The sequence below is a fragment of the Phascolarctos cinereus genome, unplaced genomic scaffold, assembly GCF_003287225.1.
Source record: "Phascolarctos cinereus isolate Bilbo 61053 unplaced genomic scaffold, phaCin_HiC Scaffold_726;HRSCAF=1367, whole genome shotgun sequence".
Taxonomy (NCBI): domain Eukaryota; kingdom Metazoa; phylum Chordata; class Mammalia; order Diprotodontia; family Phascolarctidae; genus Phascolarctos; species Phascolarctos cinereus.
The window spans coordinates 45,554,775-45,581,576 of record NW_027556098.1 but is presented as its reverse complement, the minus strand read 5'-3'; the positions used below and the strand labels follow the sequence as shown (position 1 = coordinate 45,581,576).

The window sequence follows — 26,802 nt, the reverse complement described above, 5'->3', positions numbered from 1 at the left end:
TTAGATAATTTCTAAATCCCTTTCTAGCTCCAAAAACTCTATCTACCAAAGATAATATCAACTGACTGGCTACAGGGAGAGTGAGGCAAAGAACAAAGTATGACTTTGAAGCTGCTGAACCTACCTACGTTGTAGGTAAGGACGAATGTCTTTAACAAAATTAGGGCAGTTTGCAAGAGGTCAAGAAGTGAGTAGGAGATGAGGAAGTGGAGGCAATGAGTGCAAATGACTTCTCGGCTATGAAAGTAAGTTTGGCTATGAAAAGAGGAAGCAAGGGAAAACAATCTGAGGAGATGGCAGGGTCAAGTGAAGATTTTTTTTTTTAAGGATGGGGAGACCTGGGCATGCTTGTAGGCAGTAAGGAAGGAGCCAGTGGATAAGGAGATATTGAAGATGACAGAGCTAGAAAAGGGATGGGATCAAAGACACAAAACAAGAAAAGAGATTCCAGAGCACAAAGGAAGAGGTAGGCAGAGGAAGATGGAAATGGAGGGGAGGTATGGCTGAGATGGACAGAAGGGAGAGAGCAGGCAGAGGTAGGAAGCAGATGCAGACTCTGAACTGTAAGGTCTTGAGAGAATGAGATAGGAATCTATTGGTTGGTTGCTGTCTTTTATTCTCGAAGAGGACTGGAATGATATCACTATGTTGGGGTCAAGGTACAGTGCGTCCGACTGTGACAGATCAGACCAATACAAGCAGTGGCTCTACCACAGGTGGGACACAATTAGTCCACAAGAACATTTGTAGTGGAGATGTCTCTAAATTTGTGCATCTCACAGTTTTGAGCCACTGCAATTCTGCTTTGCTCCCAGAGCACAGTGCCTTTGATGTGGGCAGTCCCTGTCTCAGAATTGATACCAAAGTTCTTCAGAGAGACTTTTAGGGTCCTTGTGTTGCTTCTTCTGACCTCCATGTGAGTGTTCTCCATAAGAGTCTCTGGCAAACAGATGTGTAGCATTCAAACTAGTCATGGAATGGCAGAAATACGAATTGACTGTGATCCTCTAGGACAATGGTTTCCATATTTTCTGATAAAAATTTTTTTCCTGTTAGGTGCTCTGATCAGGGTTAGATTGTAACTGTCCTGAAGGACCAATGATTGGCTCAAAAGGTTTGGAGTTTGCACAACAGTGGAGAAGAAATGAAGTGTGGCAGAGTTTTAAGCTTCAGTGGGTGAAGGGTAGATATTACTGTTTTGTAGGCAAGCCCTGTGAGTGGCTATTTTGGGAAGGATGGGAAGTAATTTATTTTCCCACCTTTGACTGATCACATTCATGGCCCCTCAGGTCACCCTGCCTCCTACTTAGGAGATCACTGCTCCAGGGCCACAGATGGCCACTACAGTCCCTTTTAACTCTGAAATAACATGATTTTGTGGTATTATGATGGATGACTGCCTCAGACAATATTTTCTCAAACAGTAGGTATTAAACCAGCAAGGAAATCAGGTTAGGAATCTGAAATGATAAACATCTAGTGATGAGGTCTCCAAGAAGCTGACTGAACTCATATTTGGCATCACTTTTTTTTGGCACATCTCAAGATGATAGGTTATGATACACTCAGAAAATACTCTAGTTGGCTCCTATTTCAGTCTGTGGTCTGAGGCCCTGGTCTTGGAAAGGGCCCTTGCAATAAGGGACCAGAAAACTGGGCATTCAAATATTATGAAGGGTTGAAACACTGAAGTACAGCATGGAAGTTATTTGCCTCCATACTGAGCAGTAAGTCCAGAGGAGGCCTCTGAATCCAGTCACCAAGAGGGGCTAGGGCTAGACCTCTACTTTCTCATGTCCATTTGTGGAAAAAGTAAGAAGAAGGTAGGGGGCAGGACTTTGGTGACAGAGGCAAAGAGTCTTCTTTGGGGGAGGAGGACTTCAAACCGGACTCCAAGATGGGCTAGGGCTAGGACGCCCACAAATATCTTCGTGTAACAGGAATTTTGCTCCTGATCCTAGTGCTCAAATTTACTAATCTGGTAAATTTCAAAGGACTAGATAAATTATTTAGGAACTCCAAACTTCTTAAGTAATTTCCTAACTGACCCAGTCTCTTCTTATATCAGTATCTTGTTCTGTGAGCATGGAGATAAAAGAAAATAAAAACTAGAGACTAAATGGGATGATAAATTGAAAGTGGCCAATGCATAATCTATTTTTACTTTCTACTTGAAGATAACTGTATTATCTTCAAAACTGCTGGCAAAACAATGTAAAAACTTACCAATAAGTATATAAAAAGTTGTTCCCATAAGCGTTGAGTTGACCAAAACTCCACCAAGCTTCATTTGATCACTGTAGTAGATATCATTGGGCCACTTTACTCGTAAGTTGATATCCTATAGATACATTAATCATAGGCTCATTTGGTTTGAACGGACCTTAGGACATCAACTAGATAAAAAGCACACTTGGGTGAATCATCTCGAAACTCATATACTCTGGGACCTACTGTTCCCTCCTTCTCATAATTCAACATTAGGCTAAATATATCTCATGGGACAACAGAGATGCAGACTTAGAAAAGTTATTTAGAACCAACCTCAGTGTCTTCTTCCCTTGTCAAAATTCATTAGGACTAAAAACAAAAACATCAAAATATCCTTAAGAAAAGAAAACCAAAAATGAAAAAAAAAAACCTGAGACTACCCATTGTGTTAGAGGCACCATTTAAAATATTAAAATACTCATGAATTTGGATATTCCTTCCAATGATGAAGATCACTGCCTATCCTATTTTACTCTTGTCCAATGCATTTGGTAAAGGAGATGCATCCAACATACTACAGGCCTTCTTCATTTACTCATATCTTACAAGTACTGATGGAACATTTAGCTTACTCTATCATTCCTCTCCCTCACCATACGATCAGCCCATTTCCTTTTTCTATCATACATTTCCTTTACTCCTGTTCTCCAAAGTTCCTTATTTACTATGTTACATCCAGCATATACTTATCACGTGCTTCCTCACTCTACTGTATAATATTAATTTTAAATTCTTTGGAGACTATTGTGTTCCATGTTTTGCAGTCAAGTAATAACATAGGTAGATTGTTGGTATTAAAAGAAAGATCTTTGTTTCTGGAGAAATTTGGGGTCATTAAAGGAACTTTGCAATTTCCTGAAGGCAAGCCAGCCTGCTCTTCTCTGTGCCTTTGCTAAAGTTGTTTTTCCCTAATATCTAAAGCCTTTTGTCTCTCTCCTGTGCTTCTCCTGAACTATACTTTCTCATATATTTCAGCCCATTCTCATTTGTTCCTACCTTTGCATTAAAGTATCAGAGTGTATGTCGATTTGATTTGGAAGTTCTTATTTGGAAAAAATAAACACCATGAAAATAATCACAGTTTATGCTTTAACAGAAGTTGCTGAGGACAAAGTAGTACAGAAGTTCTGTGAATATCTGGCTAAGACCCTAAAATCATACCACATACACTCTGATTCTACAGCATAAAAAAATTAATAAAATAAGATTTTGTAGGCATCAAAGACAAAAAAATTCACATTCTATGGGGTCAAACTCATTTCCAGTTTTTCCAGGTGTTCTTGTTAAAAAGAGAAATAATAAATAAAACAGATTTTTGTAAGCATCAAAGACAAAAAAATTCACATCAATCAGAATAAATGAAAGGAAAAATTAGAGTATAATATCATGAAAAGAAGATCAAATGGCACTCAGAGATTGGCTTTCTTTCAATGACTGTTTCATTTATGTTGTTGTAACTATTATGTAAATTTTTCTTTGATTTTGTTTTGTTTCTTTTCATTGTTCATTAGGCCATACAAATCTTCCCCAATTTCTCTGAGTTCTTATTACTTATAAATGCTTACTATAAAATGATATCCTATTTGATATATTTTGATATAATGATATGTGTGATCAAATATCATAATTTTATTATCCATTTCCCAATCAAGGATCACCTACTTTGTTTCTAACTTTTTGCTCCCCAAAAAATTCTTTTAAGAATCTTTTGGTATCTATATTGAACCTCTGTTTCTGTCTTTGACCTACTTGAAATAATTACCTAGAAGTGGAATTATTGATTCAAGAGGTATAGACAGTTTAGTCACATAACTCCACACATAATTCCAAAATAATAGGTAGAATAACTGAACAAATTCACAACTCTACCAATGTACCTGTCTTTATAAAATCCCTCTACCACTGACTATTAGCATCTTCCGTCAAATAATATTATCCGATTTATACTCAGAGTTGTTATAATTTATATTTCTGTTACTATTAGTAATTTGGAGCACGTTTTCAAATGTTGGTATGTAGCTTAAAACTCTTCTTTTTGAAAAATATCCTTTGATCACTTATCTAGTTGGAAATTGGCTTTTGGTGTTATAAATTTAAGTCAATTTCATATAAATCATGGATATCAGCATTATGTTGGTGATATTTGATGCAAATATTTTTCCATTATGCAGTTTCTCTTTTACTTCTATCCTCATTAATTTTATTTATGTAAAAGTTTTTAATTTACTTAATTAAAATGATCTATTCTTTCTTTACTCTTTATTCTATCCCTTATTTGGTTAGTTTTTAATTTTTTTAATTAAAATTATCTATTCTGTCCTTATTTATTCTATCATGTGTTTGGTTAAGAATTCTCCTCTCTAACAGGTACTTACTCTTCATGCTTTTTAATTTTCTTATGATGTGTTCTTTTATATTTGAATAGTGGATCCATTTTGAGTTTATTTTTCTGCAAAGAGTAAAGTGTTATTTATAAACCTAATTTCTGCCAAACTGGTTTTCAGTTTTTCCAGGAGTTCCTGTCAAAAAGAGAGCTCCCCAAATAGTTCTTGAAGTTATTGACTCTAGGGGCAGCTAGGTGGCGCAGTGGATACAGCACCGGCCCTAGATTCAGGAGGACCTGAGTTCAAAATCCGGCCTCAGACACATAACACTTATTAGCTGTGTGACCCTAGGCAAGTCACTTAACCCCACTGCCTAGCCAAAAAAAAAAATTTTTTTTAAATTAATGACTCTGATTTTTTATGTTTATCACTTTTCTAATATATTTCACTGATCTATTTTTAAAAAATTAACAGTTTTGATGACTACTGTTTTGTAATATAGTTTGAAGTCTGATAATTCACATTTTTTCATTATTTCCCTTGAGATTCTAGAACTTTTGCTCTTCCAAATGAATTTTTGTTACTGTTTTAGTTAATTTTTATAAAGTAAACCATTGGTGGTTTATATGGCACTGAAACAACAAATTAATTTTGATGTTATCATTTTTATTATATTGCCCTAGACCAACTATAACCAGTAATTATTTCTCCACTTATGCATGTTTTTATTTCTGTTGTGTTTTGTAGCTATAAACATAGGGTGTGTATTGGTAGATTAACCATAAAATTTTATGCATTATATAGTTATTTTGAATGGAATTTTTTTTTGTCATCACTTCTTCCTAGTTTGGTAGTACTGATTAGAAATTCTGAAAGGTTTTGTGGGTTTATTTTATATCCAGCTACTTTACTGAACCTATTAATTTTCTCAATGAGTTTCTTTGTCCATACTATGGGATTTTCTGACGTCACACCATTTGCAAATAGATGTCTCCTCCTGGCTGATGTTTACACCTTCAACTTTGTTTTCTTGTCTTATCTGTCTAACACTTTGTCAAACAGTGAGAATATTGGCTAGCTCTGGACTGTACTGGAAAAGCTATTAGTGTTTCTCCATTGCAAATAATGCTAGCTTTTGGTTTTAGATTTATGCTTTTAATCATGTTAAAGACTCTCACATGCCAATGTATTTTGGTTTTTTTAACATAAATAAGTTCTGAGTTTTGAGAAAAGGGCTTTTTTGCCTCTATTGAAATAATCATGTGATTTTTATTTTTTCTTGTTGATATGATTAAGGCAGAGTGTCCCAACAGATACAGAGGCAGTCTAGAAGTTAGGAAGACCTACTTTTTTTTTTTTTTTGGCTAGGCAATGGGGTTAAGTGACTTACCCAGGGTCACACAGCTAATAAGTGTTATGTGTCTGAGGCCGGATTTTGAACTCAGGTCCTCCTGACTCCAAGGCCAGAGCTCTATCCACCGCGCCACCTAGCTGCCCCCAAGATCTACTTTCAAACCTTGCCTTTGAAATATTCTGGCTGTATGACATTGGGTAAATCACCCTAACCTTTTGGTTCTCCAAGTAACTTTCTTAAGATAATTATGTTGCAGAATACTGGAAGACTTCCATTCATAGAGAAAATTTCCCTACTTCTTTATACTAAATGAAATCACAGGTATGGATAAAAAATACAATATGCTGATTGTTTTCCTTATATTTATCAATGTTCTAGTATTTTAAAAAAACAAAACTTGGTTTTTGTCAGTTCTACAAATGTTCCTCCTCCCCTCATTTCTCTATCTCTCCTTAAATTTTCAAGGATTGTACATCTGTACATTCTAGGGTTGTTAAATAACATATAAGTTTAAAATATATTTTAAAATATAAATTTAATTTATAGTTTTTAAAGCTGTATGCTCAGTTAATTGATCTTCTCTTTCTCAGTTTTAACTTAAATTTTCAGAGATATACATTTCTTCTGAACTGCTTTAACAGCAGCCTCTAAGTTTTGGTATGGTGTCTTTTTGTTAAAGTTAACTTTAATGTAATTACTGGTTCTAGGATTTGCTCTTTGAACAATTATTTAGGATGTCATTGCTTAGGCTCCATTTAGGTCTACATATTTTGCTCATGCTCCCTCTACTAATTATTATTTTTATTGAGTCATAATCTGCAAAAACTATGTTTATTATTTTTGCTTTTAATAAAGTTTATGTCTTAGAAAATGATCAAGTTCTGTAAAGATACTACAGAATGATGAAATATATTTGTACTCTTTAATAGTCACATACATAAACACACATGTACATATGACACATAAAAATATGGAGTTCACTGTCTATGGTACCTTTAAGTATAATATGCTTTTCTTGTTTTTCTCTCTTGGCATTATCAATTTTTGTTGTCACCTTACCTGAATCCATATGATTAGAATTCATGCATTTTAGAAGCACCTAAAACATGATGGATTTGGTTCTACCCAATCATTTTCACTGTTTGTTTTAAATTATTATATAAAATGTCACATATATACATTGTAAATTGTTTTTTAATTAATTTAAAGATATCTTCACAATTGCTTTTAGTTTATTGGAAAATTCATCCATTCACATTTAAGGTTATAATTGCTAAATTTGTATTTTCTTCCATTAAATATATATACATATATGTGCGTGTATGTATGTATGTATGTATGTATGTATGTATGTATATGTATGTATACATGTGTTTTTCTCTCTCTCCCTCCCTTGCTCCTTCCCCTGGTCCTGAGTCAACACTCACCTAAGACAGCTAAGAAACACAAGGACACACTACCACTGATGGCACCATTCCCTTCTCCCTCAGCTGTGGGTCACCCAAAAACCTATCATAAAAGGCTGGTCAGCAGAAAGGCCCACCACCATTTGGGCAACAAAGAATTCCCTGGCAGCTGGGCAGAACAGGCACTAAATTGCCACTAGAGGCAGGGCTCTGGGGGAATGTAGGGACTTTCTGGAGTGTCCAGCAAACACTTCTGGCACATCTTTGAGAACTACTCTCTTTCAGCTTATACAAACTGTTTTCCCATTTTTTGAATTGTTCCTTTTCGAGAACATTACAGTCATTTCCCCATATATACTCTATTGAACTTTCCCTTGTAACAAAGCTAAATGACTAACGAAAGAGACTGACAAAGTACCTCAGGCCTCTAGTGTCTGCAACATTCCATACCTCTCCTCTCCCAAAAGGAGAGATGTTTTTTGTTTTATGGAACCAAAATTTTTCATTGCAATGCGTTTGTGTTTAGTTGCCTTTTAGTGTTAGTCACTCTTTATTGCTTTTTTTGGCTTGGCTTTCTCCATTCTGTATCACTTCATGCAAATTTTCCCAAGTTTCTCTGAATTCTTGAACTAAATGACCTATAACATCTCTTCCAGCTCTAAACCTATGAATCTGTGATCCTGCGTCAAACTGTCCTAAATTTTAGATTTTACTTTTGCCAAATATAAACCCACAGGATACAATGGACACATTAATTAAGCTCATCTATAAAAATCTTTGTAGTAATATGCATTTCAAAGTTTTTCAAGTCACAAAGTTAAAGCAAGGTCAATTAAAAGAAAAAAAAACCCCAACAACCAATATCCATTTCTGAGTACAATATTTTATTTCTTTTCTCAAGTGCTAAACTCATTACTTTGTTCTATTCCTACTAGTATTAAAATATTTACTCTCGCTATAAGATTTTATAGTCTCAGTTTTCAAAGTGAAAATTTACAGTCCAAGTTCTAAGCCTGGATGTTAAAGGCATGTAACTGAACACTTACACTCCAGCAGCGCTACTGGCTGCTACAATAAATTTCATGTGTAAATGTGTATGTCATTGATTTGATATAATATAGGAAACATATGTCTGAGTTAACTACTTCTGTAAAATGGCAAAGTTTTACAAGTAGCAAATATTAGGAAATAGTAACACTAAAAGGGAGTTATAAGAAGATGAAGATGATTGATTCTTCATTTGAACACTGACTTTCTCAAGAGACATACTCTTAATTGCTTGCCTCAGAAATGACACAAGGGCATTTCAACCAAAAAATAAATGGTAGGAAAAAAATCTTTTTTTGAATGAAATGAAATGAAATTCTCCCAGTAAGATTTGGGGAGCAAGAGGGAAAAGAAGGTTTGTGGAACCAAGGGAAACTGGGAAGAAAGGAGGCAATGTATTATTCATTTTCTTGTGTTACTCATTTTCTTAGTAATATAATTGGAAACAATGCAACTGACAAAGACAATGTAGCAGGCAAATCCATCTTTACAGCCCGTAAAAATGGTCACAAGTGAGCCTGGTTGCTTAAATCTCAGTAAGATATATGAAGGATATCTTTCTAATGAATAGACTACAGTGAATAAAAGGTAGAGAATGAGAAATCCTTTCTTTAAGTCTACAAAACAAGCTTATTTGCCAGGAAAAAAAAATCAAATAGCTTCCACCCAGCCCACTGCTTAAATGAAAGATGCTTTTCCATGCTTGGGAAGTCTGTGAAATCTGGCTCTGCAAAGGCAGAACAGAGAAGGAATTCCAGAGAGGAGAGGAATCCTGTAAAGCCTGAGACAGCAGTAAGGCCAATAATATCAACAATTTACCAAGCTCCATCTCCTCTGGGCTCTGTATAGATCAAATTTAGGGTATGTTGATCAAGTCTGAAAATTTATGCTAAAAAAAAACCCTGAAAAGTCCATAAAAATGGTCATACAAAAGTGATGTAGAACATGTACCTGATACTCAGGAATCGACCGGACTGCCTCCACTACTGCCAGAGACATCAAGTGTTGAACATATGGAATTCTCTGCCCCAGATGAGAATGTAGGGGGATGCGTATGTGTAAGGTAGAAAGAGAACATCCCATAGGACTAAGCCAGACATTGCCACCACGACCTGGGGAACAAAGAACCATTAGGAAATGTTTTGTTTTGATATACATACTACACGTTTCCTAACACACATGTTTACATTTGTGTGCATCATACATGTACTACAGTATTTTAGTGGTCTGTGGTCTCATCAGTGTGGGTACACCTTATGCTAATACAGATGGCTCTTCTTGCATATCTCCTCATCCTTTGCAATTCTTATCTTTGTCTTTCTTTAAAGCTGAGGAATTTTATCTGCAGACTGAAGAAATATTCAGCCATAGGAAAGCACAAATACTTAGGGAAAAAGATCTTCTGGTTAGTTGGAACTGTCACTTCCATACTATGATGAGACATCAGAGTAAGAAATCAAAGGAAGACTAAATTATGTGCTTGCTAAAGGCAGAACATAATAGTAACATTTTTAGAAAGATTTTTCAATAATAGCAATTGAAACAAAAATTTTCACTTAATCTTGAGTTTTGTACACATGTGCCTCATTACCACTACTCCCCTCCTGAGCCCTGAATGTATTTGTGGGAGAATATGCTTCTGATGTTGGGGGAAACACTTTGTAATTACCATTTTTGCTATACCATTTGAGCTAACGATTTTGACAAAGTAATAAGTCTACTGGCTGATTGTTAAAGGAAAGCACACTGCTGAGGGCTTATAAGCTAGTGTTTAGCAAGATAGCCATCCACGAGGTTACTCCTAGAACCCTGGAAGAAGCATTATCCACTCCTCTGGGGATGCATCTGTCAGTAACAGTGTGAGTTGAGTTAGTGAGCCCACAGTGAAGGTTTTATACTTCTATACGTACATGTTGTCTCCTCTATTAAAATGTAAGTTCTATAAGGACAGGGACTCTTTTGTTTTTTCTCTTTAGCCACTTAGTGCACTGCCTGGCTCATCACAGGTGTGTAATAAATGCTTGTTGATTGATGATTTTTTTTATAACATTTCCTGTAAAGTGCCAGATGCTCTCCAAAAAGACTCCAGAAGTTTGCAATTCCAACAACAATGAATGAGAATACCTGTTTCTCCACAGTGCCTCTAGCACTGAGTTTTACTGCTTTCAATTGTATGAGGTAGTACATCTCTAGGTTGTTGTAATTTGCATTTCTCTGATTAGTGAATTTCAATTTTTCTAAGTATTTATTAACAATTGCATTTTAATAATTGCCTATTCATATCCTGTGACTATTTAGCCAATGTAAACCTTTATAAATTTTAAAAAGTTCCTCATGTAATTCAGACTTCAGTTTAAAAACTACTTATATGCCAAAAAGGTTTTTTAAACCAACCTTTTCCTTTTGATTATATTGTTACAAGCATTTAAAAAATTTTAATGTGATTAAGCACATCTGTTTTATATCTAATAATTCCTTCTATGTGTTGAATAATGGGTGAAAGTTATTTCTCTTCCACAATTGAGACAAGTACACTATTCCATTTTTTGCATTCTTTAGGTAGTTATTTTTCATAAGTATGTCCATCAACAACTGGAACTTACTGAGGCATATGGTGTGGGATGTACACCAAAATCTATCTCCCTTCAAGCGGTTAGACAGTTCTGCCAAGTATGTTTGTCAAAAACTGAAGAAAGGATTCCTTATTATTTTCCATAAATTTGTCAAACATTAATCTTTTTTATATTTGGCTGGGTGTCTGCACTCTCTTCTGTTTGTCTACTTATTTTTTATCTGTTGTGAGTTTTGATGATGACCAGTTTGGGTTCTATTTTAAAGGCTGCATTTCTTTTGTAATGGAAGAAATAAACAGCTGTCATAATCTAATATTTGCTAGTTTATACAATGGGTAATTTTTCCAAGAGACTTTATTAATCACTTTTGGGAAGACTCTACTAGACATCCATTCAAAACTAAGCTCTGCTTAAGGAGGTTTTCCTGGAATAATTCCAAGTAGGGATGGAAAGAGTGAGTGTAAGGAAAAACCTGATTCATTTATTTTGCTACTAATACCAAAATACTTCCTTAAGATTGAACCTGGTCCACTGGAGCCCAAAGCGAGGTCCCTTCGTGGGTAGAGGGGCCCACTGGGGCTGCAGGTGACATCTTGCTACAAGAAGGTCCTCCCATTGGGCAACCAGCAGCCAAACATGCTAATTACTCTGGTCCCTTGAGTTCATGAGATAGCCACTAAGGATAGAAACATTAATTTCTCAAAATGAAAGCAACATAAAGCAGAAGAGGCAGTTGACTTGAGATTCAGTCTCAGGCTGTCCTAGACAAATAAATGCAATGGTTGCCATGTGTATATATTCACCAAAAAGTTTCTGGGAGTGCAAGGGAGAGTTACTGGAGTTCCAAGGCACATACTCTAAGGAAGGGAGGAAGATGGATGTTTAGCTTTCTCCTTTTAGAGACTACAAGTAGCTCTTTCTTGATTAGTCACAATTCTCAGTCATGGGGATTTTGCAGGAGTTCCTGGTCACAAATATATTTAGCAAGGGAAATTTGATACAATGATTTTTTTTCCCCATCTTACCACCCATCTTCTAATCCTAGTTGTATTAATTTTATTTGTGCCTACGCTTTTCAGTTTGATATAATAAAAAAAATGGCCTCTATCCCTTGTCGGAATTAAGAATACATATTCTACCCATAGCTATGGAGATATATCATCTGTTTCTAATTATTTTTGTAGTACAATCTTCCACCCAGCCCCCATTTGCCTCATGATCTCCTCCCTGGGTCCATGCTCTCCTACTTCCCCGGGTGCCAGATGTCCTCATCAGTTCCTACTTTGTTCCTCCTGAGGTAGGGCAAGTAGACTTTTCAAGCATCAAATCCCCCAGGTCACACCCAGAGTAAAGTCCCCATATCCCCTCACAGACTTCTCTTTACCTATGGAGTAATGAAACATTCATCAGCAGAACCCCCTCCCACCACCAAAGAAAGGCCTCCTTCCTCCTCATCCCACTTTTCAATCCTTCTCTCCTGCTCACCCACAACGCAGAAAATAATTGAAGAGAAGTGCCCAGAACTTTTCAACATAGAAAAATTAAATACCAGTCAAAAGAATTCAGAGATCACCCTCCTGGGGGTGGGTTGAGGGGGAGACCCAAGACTGCAAACTCCAAGACATACAGTGCTTAAATTTAACAATTTAATTGAGAAAGAGATTCTGCAAGTAATCAGGAGAAAGACCTTAAAATACTGTTGTGTTCTTCTGGGAGAACTTTAACCGCAGTCGTCTCTCTGCATCCTGTCTGAGAGATGAATGTTTTCCTTGCATAGTGAGTTTATTCTCTTTTAAGGGTTTTTTGTTTTGTTTTTTGCTTTTCTTCTAGATTGTCCTTCACTTTTGTATATCTGCATTCCCAATCCATTGTTCTTTCTTTTGTTTCTCTGATTAAAGATTCTAATTTTTCTATTCTGTTCATTATATTTGGTATGCAGGCCACAAACTTAGCTTTCATAATTCTCATTTCTCTTTTGAACACTCAGGAACAGCATTTTATGGTTCCACATTCTCATATTCTACAGAGTCCTCTGTCTCCTCAAGTGTTGGATCATTTTCCTTTATTTTGCAGTATTTTTTTCATAGAGGCATGAACTTGTTTTATTAGATCAGGAGGCCAGTTGTTAATTTTTTTCTGTTGATTTACATATTTATATTCAAGATCTTTGAGTTTTCTTCTTTCTGAGATCTTTGGTAATTTCAGTCTTCCCCTCCTCACCTCACCTTCCTTTATTTCCTCTATTAACTTCCTGACTCTTCTCTTTGATGATGCTTTCCTTGAGGGCTGGACCTCAAAGCATCTCAGCCTCCTCCCACACTGCATAACTCATGGTTCAACAACTTAGGTCTCTGCCCTAAGACTTTTGGGAAGTCAGAATTGGCCAGAGGTGGATACTGGGCTCTATCGCTTGGGCTTAGAGGAGTGCTACATAGCACCACCCTCTGGAGACACACACACACACACACACACACACAGAGTATCGTCTTGGCATCCTTTCCAGCTCCCTCCTGACAGTTCAGAGAGATGCCATTCAAAGCTTGCTTGCTGCTATGGAGTTGTGGTTCCTGAAGTGCTACTGCCTGCTGTGCTATCTATCTCTGCTTAAGTAAACTCCCACAGCCTGGAGCTGGGGTCTCCATGGCATTGGAAAGAGAAAGGGGGACCAAAGTGTGGGGTTGGGTTTCCCTGCAAGACCAACCAATGTGCCTACTAGTGTCCTTGGGGCTACTAGTACAGGTTCACTGTCGCTGGTATGGGAGAGAGAGGAGAGGTGCTGAGTGAGCTCAGAGTCAGTTTGTGGATTTTTTTTTCACCTTCTTGAGGATTTTAGGTGTCCTAGACTAAGGAGATAGCTGAATTCTTTTTTCTTTGGCATGTCATTTCTGTTTTGGAGAGGTCTGAGAAATTGTGAAGATCAGAAAAAAATGTCTAGTCCTCCACTTTGTTGCTCCCATGACTCTGGTATGATCTTTAATATTATAAGGCTGGGTATCCATTTAGAATGTATGACAGACTACGGTCCAAGGCATTGATCTAAGTCTACTTTCTGCCAGACTGCTTTCAAAGTTTCCCAGTTGCTTTTTTTTTTAAAGGAAATGGAAAGTTATTTCCAAGGTAATGTATGCTTTCCAGTTTATCTAATAGTGGGTTATGGAGTTCCATTGTTTCTGATTCTCCGTTGTCTAGTCTGATCCACAGATCTACCTCTCTGTTTTTAAACCAGTACAAGATGGATTTGATGACTAATATAGGTTGAGGTCTGGAAGTGCTATTCCCCCTTTGAACCTATTCAATCAATTCCTTGATATTCTAGATATTTTGTTTTTTCAAATGAATTGTTATTTCTTAAGTTCTATAAAATATCTCTTTGATAATTCATTTGGTATAACATTAAAAATGTAAATTAACTTTGGTAGATTTTTGTCATTTTTATTATACTGGCATGGCCCAGTTATAAGCACTGACTCTTCCCCCAGTTATTTAGGTTGTTCTATATTTCTTTAAGGAACAACTTCTAAATTGAATCTATACAGTCCTTTGGTGTGCTTTAGTAGATTGATACACGAATCCTTTATGCATTTTTTAGTTATCTGTAATTACGCATTCTGTAGTTATTTGTAATGAGATTTCCCTTTCTACTATTGCTTCTTAGATTTTACTATGTGGAAATGTAGCCTGATTTTATTTTGTATCCTGATACTTTGCTGAACCTACTGTCTCAGTATCTTTGCAGTATGATTAGTAAATCATCTATCATATCATTGGTAAATAGGAATAGTTTTATCTTTTCTTTACCTAAATTTATGTCTTTAATTTTTTTTCTCTTCTTACTGATGCTGCTAACATGTCCAGGAATATATCAAATATGGGCAACCCTATTTACTGGTAAAGGTTCTATTGTATCCTCATTGCATATGATGCTTGCTTTTAGGTAGATACTTTTAATAATTATATTATGATTAATTAATGAATAATCATCATATTAATCAATATGCTCTTATGATTATTATAGTATTATACTTTTAAAGTCCTTCTGTGCCTATTCTTTGTAGAGTTTTTGTATAAATAAATGAATATGGCTCTTTGTCAAAGGCCTTTTCCACATCTTTTTGGGATAATCACGTGGTTCTGGATATTTAAGGTTTTAATAGGACTAATTATGTTAATTGTTTTGCTAACATTGAACCATCCTTGAATATTTGGTATATAAAACCAATTTGGTCAACATAAATGACTTCTTAGATAAATCATGGTAGTTGTTTGGCAAGATTTTAACTAAATTTTTTGAATCAATACTCATTAAAGATACCGGTCTACAGCACTCATTCTTTCCTTTATCATTCCCTGGTTTAAGTGTCAGGACTATTTTTGTCTTTAAAGGGATTCTAGTAGGGTGCTATCTTTCTTAATTTCTGAGAATAATTTGCACAGTCTGCTTACTTAGTAATCTTAAAATTTTTAATTGAATTCCCCCATGAATCTATCATGACCAGGAATGTTTTTCTTTGGTTGTTTCTTGATAGCTGGCTCTATTTCCTTTCCTGAGATTGGGTTAAGATCTCTATTTGAGCTTCTGATAGTTCAAGTATTTCATATTTTTGAAGATATTCCTCTACTCCTTTTGTGTTCTCAGTTTTTTTTAGCATTTAACTGTATAATAACTTCTGATTATTCTTTTTATTTTTTCTGGTTTTGCTGTGATTTTACCTTGCTCATTTGATATTCTGTTGATTTGAGTTTCTTTGCCCTCTTCTTTTTAATCAATTGGCTAAAAGTTTATCAGTTTTTTAAGTCTTTTCAAGGAAGCAGCTTTTAGTTGATCATTTCTATAGTTTTTTGGTTTCTATTCAATTTATTTCTGATTTTTAATATCTCCTCTTTTGTGCTTATTTTAGCTTTATTTATAGGCTTTCTAATTTTTAAAAAATGTAGTTTTAGTTAATTAATCCTCTCTTTGTCTATTGTGTTCATGTATATTTGTGGGGATATGAATTTCCCAAAGTATTGCTTTAGCTGCATCCCAGAAATTTTGGTGTGTTTTCTCAGCACTAACATTTTCTTTCACATAATTATTATTTCTGATTTTTTCCTAGACCAACGCATTATTTAGAATTTCATTTTAAGTCTCTATTTGGGTAGGTGTCTTTTGTTTGTGTTCTCTGAACCAATTACTATTTTTATTGTGTTATAGTCTGGAAAGGATGTATTCACTATATTTGCCTTTTTACATTTGTTGGCAATATCTTTGACTCCTAAGTACGTAGTGGATTTTTATAAAATTTCCATATAATGCTAAGAAATACTTATATTCTTTAGCATTCCCATTTAAAAGAATTCATAAGTATTTTAGCTATAGTTTCTCCAGCAATTTGTTCAGTTTTATATTTTTCTCTTTTCTCTTTATATTAGACTTATTCAAAACTGAGAGGTCACTAATATTTTTTGTCATTATTGTGTTACTTTCTCCCTCTTCTTGAAGCTCAATTACTGTTTCCTTTATTGATTTAGATGCTAAGGTATCTGGAGAATATAAGTTTATTACCAATATTGGCTTAGTCTATGGTTCCTTTCAGTATAATGTAGTTTCCTTTTTTAAAAAAAAATAACACTTTTAAATGTTTTTAGTATTTGTTTTGCTTTATCTGATAGCATGACTGCAACTCTTGCTTTTTTGGTTTCACTTGAAACATAGCAAATTTTTTCCACCTCCTCATTCTTATTCTTCACATGTATTTGTTTTGTAATTACTTCTTGTAAGCAACAGATTGTCAAGTTCTGTTTTCTTATCCAATTTGTCACTTTTTTCATTTTATTGGATAGTTTAATAATTCACATGTAGAGTTGTGAGCATGGTGTAGTAGATAGAGCTCTGATTCAAAAGTCAGGAGTCAAATTCAGCTTTGAACATTTACTAGCTGTGTGACCTTTGCCAGATCACAACCTGTTTCAGTTTCCCCATCTTTAAAAGGGTAATACCTCATGAGGTTGTTGTGAGGATCAAATAAGGTAATATTCATTAACTATGTAGCACTGTGTCTGGAACATACTAGGCACTTAATAATTGCTTATTTCCTTCCCTTCTTTCATTTGTCTCTAATTTCATTTTCCTCAGATTAGAATCTGTCCCCCCTCCACTGTAAACACAATACAATGATTCTTCAGTTATTTTAGCTCAATTTATTTTAAGGTATTTTAAGGTATTTCTACCAGCTTTCTTCCCCTCACTCTCTACCTCCTTCCTGTTCATTAGTTTTAGAGTTTTGCTTATTAGTCTTTTTCTTGCTCATTTTTATCTACACATTTTTTTCCTCTCAGGTAATCAAGTAGAATCTCTGCTCCTCTCCTCCACTACAACTTATTTTGCTCAGTAGTTTTTTTCAAATTTTCAAATTTCATTTTCTGTATTTTTTTCTACAAAAAAATTATCTCCCTTATTATTTTCCCTTTTTGTCCATCCCAGTCTCTTATTCTTTGACTCATTTTTAGTCCTTCTGTAAAATGTCCCTCTGTCCTCTGTAAAATGAAATCAATACTTTTGAGGGAGCTATTTTGGTTTACCTCTTCTAAAGAATTTGTTATCTCCTTATAGATATTGCTCTGTCCCTTTTTTTTTCTTGCTATGCCTCAATCTTAGAAAATATTAATTACTGCAGGTAAGAGAGTGGGTATCAACTTGTAAGAGTAATCTTCCTATGTCCCTGATTGTGTAGTTCATTATTGAACTTTGCCTTACCCTTGATAATTTCGTTTTCCCATTCACCTCAAAATCTCTTCTTATCTTCCACTCTTTCGGATGAGAGGAGCTCTGAGTACCTTTCTCCTGAGGCAGAATGAGTGGTCTCTCTAATCACCAAATTCCTGCAGAGGACATATATCTCTCATCTTTATAGAATAAATCTCCCTGTAGAGGATGCTCTGAGTGGTATATACCCTTCTACCACTAAAGCAATGTTTCCACTTTCTTCATCCCTCACTTTGCCTCCTTACCCATTCTCCTTGAGGTTCCCTTCTTCCTGAAAGGATACAGGAATTATTTTTCCTTCACTGTTAGCATACGGCTTGCTTAGTGTATATCATCTATTTCCCTCTATCATCTCCCTCTCTTCCTCCCTTTTATACATTCTGTAAATTAGTTTAAAAACAACAACAACAACAACATAGATTCACCTGTAGGTGGAGTTTTGTGAGGTTTAGTCCCTAATCTTTCAGTAGTGTTTCTCCACCCATCACTTCTATTTGATTTCTGCTTTCATCCTACTCTCCTCACCCATTTAGACAGCAACCTCTTAATGGTGTCTCTGTTGTTATTTTGTTGTTGTTGTCCTTGGTAGCTGTATTTGCTTACCCTTTTAATACTTCTGTTGTGTGGAGCAAATAGTTTCTTCAGGTTTTGTTTTCTTTCTAGAAAGTTTTTAGATGTCTCTTTTTTATTGAATGTCCATATTTTTGCATTTATGGCTACCTTCGGATGTGCAAGTTAATATTGAGGTCCTCTGCCCTTTGGAATACATTATTCCATTCTTTGGGCTGATTCCAGTAAATGCAAAATAATCTTGCTATTCAAATATCTTTTGTTATTCAAATTTTGTTGTTTATCAGCCATCCCCATCTGTGGATTCTTTCAACTGACACTTTTTTGCTTTGTTTTGTTTTTTGTTCCAGGAACAAGTTTATTAAGAATTTTAACAAAAGACTTTTCTTCAAGATAATTTTGCATTTCTGGTATAGTCACCCTTTCCCACATCTCCCTAACCCCTTTCCTCCTAAGTGTTAATTTCAGTTACTGATGAAATAAAGAGCATTTCACCTTAACCTCAGAAAGACCCTGACTATATTCTCTGTGTGTGTGTGTGTGTGTGTGTGTGTGTGTGTGTGTGTGTGTGTGTGTATGCTTAAAATTGGGGAGATAGAATAGTCATACCAACGTTTATTAAAATTTATATTAATTTTTTTGGGAAAAAAAGCTACCTTTTAAAATGTGCTTTAGTGGGGTTTTTTTATGTGCATTCTGTTTGATTAATACATCAAGGGAAAGATACATGATCACAGTTCATCATGACAGCTTACATTTTAAATAGATTTACTCTCCCATTACATTATCAAACAACTAAACTTTCTGAGAGAAAGTAAACTGAAGACCAGAGAATAAAGACTAAGACATACTGGAATAAGCTAGGAAAAGCTCTCAATGGGGAAAAAATGATACAGGTGCATGAACATCATCATGATTCATTAGTTAATAGTAAATTCCTTAAAAACAAAATCAGTATCCAAACATCACAAAGAGCATCTCCCAGTCCTCACTAACAGGGAATCAGCAGCCCTCCTAAATGGGAGTGTCAACTAGGTCTTTGTCTTCAAAAGAGCTATCCCCAAAAGAGGATTCTTCTCCCTTCTCCCCCTCAAATAACCAGAGTGCTAATTCTAGTCTGAGGATGGGAATGAGAGGAATGGGGTAGAACAAAACCACTTGTGCTTTATGGGAAAACTCAATTTGTTTCTTGATCAATGGCAGTTTCTTCTGGAAATTTCCCCTTCTTACCATTATTATTTACACAAGAACAAATATTATTAGGATCATATAAAGTATAATCACCAGGCCTCTTGACTTCCTGAAAAGAAAATCTGATTTGAATAAAATTTGATTTGAAAGCAGTGCCACAATATGGTATTCTATCAGAGATAACTCACAGAAGACAGAAACCAAAAATTTCCTTAAAGCAAAGTGTCAACACTGACTGCTTGGGTCTGAATGAAGAAATCTCGAAGGGTTTTTACGAGTTTTTAAACATCAAAGACTGACTTGTACAGACACAAATGGATACATAAAATGATCTAATTTTTAAAGGCCATACAGTAGTTACATCAGCTGCTTTGTTACATAAAGAACAAAGTAGTGATAGAACATAAAAAAGGGAAACTAAACTTTGAAAATAATTTGAATGAAAGAGCACATTATTCTATAGAAAAGTTTATAAAAGGATAGTTCACCTTTTATTTTCAGGGGTCAGAGGGTTGGAAATAGACACATTAAAGTTTTCTTTGCAAATGACATCGGTTCACGTCAGGAAAAGTAGACAGTGACAACTGGCTTTTTCATTTCCTAGAATAAGGTAGTTTTTTATTTTCAAAAAGTGCTCAGGACTCTGATACACAAAAGCGATACATCAAGGCCACAACAAATGCAGAAACTAACTGGATGGCCACCATCACTCTTGGTTCACCAATTGCTGTTATTACAATGGTAGTAATATCTGAAGGTTTCTTTATTTTCTTTATTTTGCATCTACCATCTTAATGAAGTTCCCCAATAATATGTCTTGCATAGTTCTAAGCATCAGTGGAATGCCCAACATCCTCAAAATTTTTAATGGTATTGCCTCCTGCTTACTGCCTCTGCATTTTTCCTCCACCGGGATGCTCCTTCAGGAATTTGGTCAAGTCACAGATGTTGAAGTGTAGGATGATCCAAGTGCTCTTGCCACGGCTATACTTCGGGATCTCCTCCAGGGTGTGGCACTTCATGATGTTGTTCAGCTTCTTTGCCCTCTCAGCCCACGGAGAGATCCTGCAGCACTTCACAGGTGCAGCAACAAGGGCAGCAGGAAGGACATTCTCCAACCAACACCCTGGGCTGGCCTGGGAAGGGGTATGAGTCTATGTTCAGAAGGTGTGGGTAATTTTCTTCTATTAATTCTTGCATTATGGTGTTCAGGTTTTTTGAACTGTTGTTTTTTTTTTTTAATTTTTTATTATTTTGATTTATCAACAATCACTTCCATAAGCTTTTGAGTTTAAAATTTTTCTTCCTCTCTGTCCCCAAGACAGTGTGCAATCTGATACAGGCTTTACATATACATTCCTATTAAACATATTTTCATATTAGTGATGTTGTAGGGAAGAATTAGAACAAATAGGAGGAACCACAAGAAAGAGGAAACAAAACAAAACAGAAGAAAAAAAAATAGCAAATAGTATGCTTCGATTTGCATTCAAAGTCCACAGTTTTTTCTTTGGGTGTGGATAGCATTTTCCGACATGAGACTTTTGGAGATGTCTTAGATCCTTGCATTGCTGAGAAGGGCTAAGTCTATCAAAGTCAGTCATCGTACAATGTGGCTGTTATTGTGTACAATGTTCTCCTGGTTCTGCTCACTTCACTCAGCATCAGTTCATATGTGTTTCCAGGTTTTTCTGAAGTCTGCCTGCTCATCATTTCTTATAGCACAATAGTATTCCATTACATTCATATACCACAACTTGCTCAGCCACCCCAATTGATGGACATCCTCTCAATTTCCAGTTCTTTGCCACCACAAAAAGAGCTGCTATAAATATTTTTGTACATGTGGGTCCTTTTCCCGTTTTTATGATCTCTTTGGGATACAGCCATAGAAGTACTATTGCTGGGTCAAAGGGTATGCACATGTTTATAGTCCTTTGGGCATGAACTGTTGTTTTCTTATAGAAAGTCTATTATCTTAAAGTTGTCTCTATGCATCCTGGCTTCCAGATCAATCTGTTTCATTTATACAGGGCTCTCTCCTTCTTCATCTCTGCTCCCAGCTCCCCTGTCTTCCTTCAAGTCTCAGCTAATACCCCACCCACCCTCTGCAAAAAACCTTTCCCAGTCCTCAATCTTAGTGCCTTCCCTCAGTTATTACCTCTGATTCATTCTGTACATGCCTTGTTTGTACATAGCTGTTTGCATGTTATTTACCCCATCAGATTGAGAGCTGAGTGGGAAGAACAATTACGTCCTGCCTTTCTTTGTATCCTCAGCATTTACTGTAGTGCCTGGCACATAGCAAGAGCTTAATAAATTATTTTTGACTCATGAGAAAAAGTTGAGAAATTATGAATTACATTGTTCCGTAAGCTTTTCTATTTCCCTATGATCAGAACAGGTTATCATTTTTGAATGTTAAAATTATTTCTGGGTTATCCTCATAGTCTAAAAGGGAGGGAGGGAGAATGAAGGAATAGACATTTATGTCGCACCTACTACGTGCCAAGCACTATGCTAAGCACTTTACAAATGTTATTTCATTTAATCCTCACCACAACCCTCCAAGGTTGGTACTGTAATTATCCCCATTTTACAGATAAGGAAACTGAAGCAGACAGAGGTTAGTTAACTTGCCCAAGGTCACACAGCTAATGTGTGAGATCACATTTGAACTCAGATCTTCCTGACTTCAGGCCTAGCCCTCTATCCACTGTGCCACCTAGTGGCCTCTGAGAAAAAGGCAGCTTTCCCAATGGCTATAATGAGCAAATTTTCTCCCACGGTGCTCAAAGGCTGTTTCAGTCCTATTCATGCCACCCTTTGTTTGCCTCTACAAGCTGCTGGGAGTAGATCCATGCTTACTATAGATACTGACACAGTTTAGGGGAAGACAAAGACAAGATTGCCTTGCCTCCTCAGGAATCACTCCTTAGTAGAAGCTTGGAGAATCCTTACCTTAGAGGTAGAAGGGATCTCAGAAGCTATTGTAAAGAAACTTCTTCATTTTATATATGAGAAAACTGAGGCCTAGGGAAATTAAGTGACTTAGACAAGGTCACAAATGTAGTAAGAACCAGGCAGGATTTGAACTCAGGTTCTCTGACTCTAGAACCAGTGTTCTTTCCACTGTTGGTTATTATGTGCAAAATACTAGGCATAGCTAGAACTGACGATGGTGAAATGAAAGCCTCTTTCTGTCCTTTCAGTCATCTTCTCTCTTTCTTCAAACATTAACCATTAATATAGTAGGTACTTCCTTGCACAGTGAACCTTTGAAAAAAATAAGTTTATAATACGGCCATAATTTTAGAACTATAAAGACTGGAATATGTTATTAAGGAAAATTTATATGAAGGGAAAAAAACCTTAGCTAACCAAATGTTAAAATGATTATGAACAAATACCAAGTTTTTAATAAACATCCAGTTGAAAGGGAGTGTTTTGACACTGCTATTCCTTCTGATCATGTCTTCTACTATTCTTTGATATCAGGCACCCAAATGACTAGAGTTTCAAAGCAACTCCAATGAAACCTGAGACGGAGATTTCTGAATGAAAATAACACAATAATAACAAGAGGTTACTGACCTTTTCCTTGTGTTTGCCGGGTTGCAATTGCTACTAGACCCAGGCCTGATGGTACCTCAAACATCAACCTGCAAATTAAAATAGGAAAGATTGGTCAGCAAAAATGGAAATTAAAATCAAATAATACATTGGTCTATCTTGGACAAAAAGAACATTCTGTTTTCTTTTTTTTTGTAATTAAGTTGTTTTTAAAGGTATGGTAGCTGCAGATTTCATTGATTAATTTAAAGTCAGTAGATGATCAAAAAAATCTCAGCAAAACTTCCCCAAAAGAGTTGGGAATATGGCCCACCTGTGTGCACACACACACCCTCACGCACACACAATACACCCTTTTATATGCACATATTATAATTCGGTTTATATAAAGCATCTCTAATTGTATTTCTTCAAAGTTTTCTATCAAGTACATATTCTTTCCAACCTGGTGTCCCTATCTCCAGCAAGAAACAACCAGAAATTCCTGACATTTGTTTCTACTTACAGTGCATTTTTGTTTAAACTCTAGAATATATGTAATAACAGAAGTTTCTGATTATTTAGAAAATCAATATGGTGGCAATAAAGCAGTTTAAAAGATACACTTTCCCAGGAGAACTAATTATGTTTTAACTATAGTAAATAAATCCACACCTTCTGAGAACTCTGGAGAACCCTGGATTATTTTAGGCTTGGTTTCTGCTTTTAAAATGGCTTCACTTAAAAGAATACGAACTTCCCTTCTGGGGATAGCAGAAAAGTGTACTTTAATACCACCAAATGAGTCAACATTAACTGAAAAAAACGTTGCTGTGAGAATTTCCTCTGAGTTACATTGGGCATATTTTAACTTCATGCTATACAACTTTTCCTTTTCATTTCAATTTCCACTGAATTACTGAATAGTCACAACATAGACATGAATTTTGGCAAAATTTGCTTTTAATAAATTAGGAATAAAGGTATTTGTGATCTGAAACTCCTTTTCATCAATGTGGCTGTAAAACCTAAATTATTTATTTGAACATCCCTTTTGGGGTTAAATACAGTGTGGGACTTTAAGTGCTTCTGGTTCCTCCTAGAAATGACTATCACATATAAAGTGAGAAGAACCAAGAGGAAAAAAAAATTAAAATATTACCACAATAATGTAAAGGAAAACATTTTTGAAAGACTTTGGAAGTCTGATCAGTGCTGAATTATGACTTCAGAAGATGTCTAATGAAGTATGTTTCCTACCTCTTGGCAAAGAGATGACAGATTATAGGTACAGAAAGAGACATACATTTACAGACACAGCCAATGTACTGATTTGCTGTGCTTGACTATAGTTTTAATTACAAGGTAAGGCTTCTATTTGGATTGCAAGGGGGAGAAGTAATGAGAGTAATGTAAAAAAACCTTAAAAAACATGAAAAACATGAAGAGAGGAGAAGGAAATTTAAGTGATACAAACAAGGCAGTTTTGTTGCTAACATGTTAAAGTTAATATACATTTTAGTAAAAATTGTATGTAAAAAAATTCAGTTTTATACACAATTCCCTTTTCTTTCTCATTGTGTATTGAAACATTCGTATTTGTTGGCATTTAAATTCATAATTAAAAAGAAAATTAAAAAAGAAAAAGAAAAGACTATTATAGGGGAAGGCTAATTATAAATACCACTGCTTCCTCTACTGCCAGGATAAGTACTAACGGGAAAGATGCTACTGAAGGAATTCCTTTTTTGATTTCAGCCTCAGTAAAAGAACAGAATTTCACAGATGGCTAAGGCCAAATAAGAGAAGGCGCCGCTAAGAGTAGTGAAAAACAACACAATTTGTCATCCCTCTGAAAATTTCTAGATGGTACAGGAATCCCAAATATCTGATGACTCAAACATACAGCCCCAAACCAAGAAAAGACCATCACAAGACGACTTATTAAAAGGTTATGAACCACAACTGACAAGAGGACTAAGAGGCTCACCAAATGTTTTTCCCCATGGCTACTGGAAGAAGTACAGGCATTTTCAACGAGAATCAAGCCTTGAGGCCCATTTGCCAATTCTACTTCCTTTTCTTATGAAATACAACTCATAAAAGTGTTTCTTATACACACACACACACACACACACACACACACACACACACACACACACCCCAAGGAAAGCAAAGAAAGTAAAGAAAAAGGATGCTTTGATCTCCATTCATACTCTATCAGGCCTTTTTCTGGAGATGGGTAGCAGCATTTTTCATCATAAGTCTTTCAGAATTGTCTTGGGTTATTGTATTGCTGAGAACAGTTAAGTCATTCACAGTTGATCAGTCACACAATACTGCTGTTGCTGTACACAGTGTTCTCCTGGTTCTGCTCATTTCACTTTGTGTCAGTTCACAGAAGTCTTTGCAGGTCTTTCTGAGAGTACTCTTGTCATTTCTTGTAGCACAATAGTATTCCATCACAATTATATACCACAACTCGTTCTGCCATTCCCCAAATGATGGACATCCCCTCAATTTCCAATTCTTTGCCACCACTAAAAGAGCTGCTATAAATATTTTTATACATATAGGTCCTTATAGGTACTATATATAGGTACATATAGGTCCTTTTCCTTTTTTATCTCTTTGGGATACAGACCTAGTAGTTGTATTGCCTAGTCAAAGCGTATATATGCATGGCTAAAACCATGTATACATATATACATACACACATATTTATTTATATATAAAAACCCTTTGGTTATAGTTCCAAGTTGTTCCCCAGAATGGTTGAATCAGTATACAACTTCACCAATAGTGCATTAATGTCTCAATTTTCCCACATGTCTTCCAACATTTGTCATTTTCCTTTTCTGTCTGTCATATTAGCCAATCTATGGGTGTGGGTAATAGCTCAGAATTATTTTAATTTGCATTTCTCTAATCAATAGTGATTTAGAGTATTTTTTCACATGACTATAGTTGACTTTGATTACTTTGTCTGAAAAGTGCCTGTTCATAACCGTTGACCATTTATCAATTGAGGAATGGCTCTTATTTATATTAATTTGACTCAATTCTCTATATTAGGTGATTCTTTAAATGAATATACAACTATAATCAGTGGTGGTTGGTGGAGGAAATCATAAGCAGAAAAATGATTGGTCAAGAAATCAAACAAAGACTTTTAGAACAAAGAGAAATGACTAAGGGAACATATGAATTAAGCTGCTAGAGATTCGGCAGCAGTTAAAAGAGTATATTAATGGGAAGACCAAGCTTGTTTTGCCTACAGGCCACAAAGAAATTCTGTAAGGAGGAGTATAACATGGTAAAGTAGCTAATGATTAGTCTGAGAAAACGAGAGGCAGAGAGATTTATTTGTGCTATCTGAGATGACTCTAGGGGCCTTTCCACATAGCTCCCAGTCAACAATGGAGCATTTATGATCATTCTCATTTTTACATTTCCAAAAATGAATCTGCCTGCATTTTCTTTACCAATATGGAGAAAGCATAAAAGCATTTTTATTCTTAGTTACTGATGTTCTCACATAAGTCAAAATCATCATAGAGTTACTACCTCCCTGACTTTCTTTTTTCTTTTGTAGTTGACTAGGGAAGTAATTATAGGGGGGAAAAGTTTTTTGTGAATGAAAGTCTAGCATTTTTACCAAAATAACTAGGGATACTTAAGAAAAAAAAGCTCAATTTTTACATTCTTCTCTGAGTTAGTATAAAACAGTACTTCAGTATTGAAGTATCAGGAACCTTCAAATAGATTA

At 35.5% G+C, this 26,802-nt stretch overlaps 1 protein-coding gene across 2 annotated transcripts in view; it reads right to left on the bottom strand.

Annotated features, from left to right (window-relative positions):
• HLCS (holocarboxylase synthetase) overlaps nt 1-26,802 on the bottom strand; it is a 219,029-nt gene that overhangs the window by 6,614 nt on the left and 185,613 nt on the right. For both annotated transcript variants that reach the window (XM_020995950.2, XM_020995951.2), the window contains 3 exons: nt 23,076-23,143; nt 9,354-9,514; nt 2,227-2,341 (listed from right to left, as the gene is read on the bottom strand). In XM_020995950.2, the coding sequence (XP_020851609.1) occupies nt 2,227-2,341; nt 9,354-9,514; nt 23,076-23,143 (344 nt within the window). The remainder of the gene's footprint in view (nt 1-2,226; nt 2,342-9,353; nt 9,515-23,075; nt 23,144-26,802) is intronic.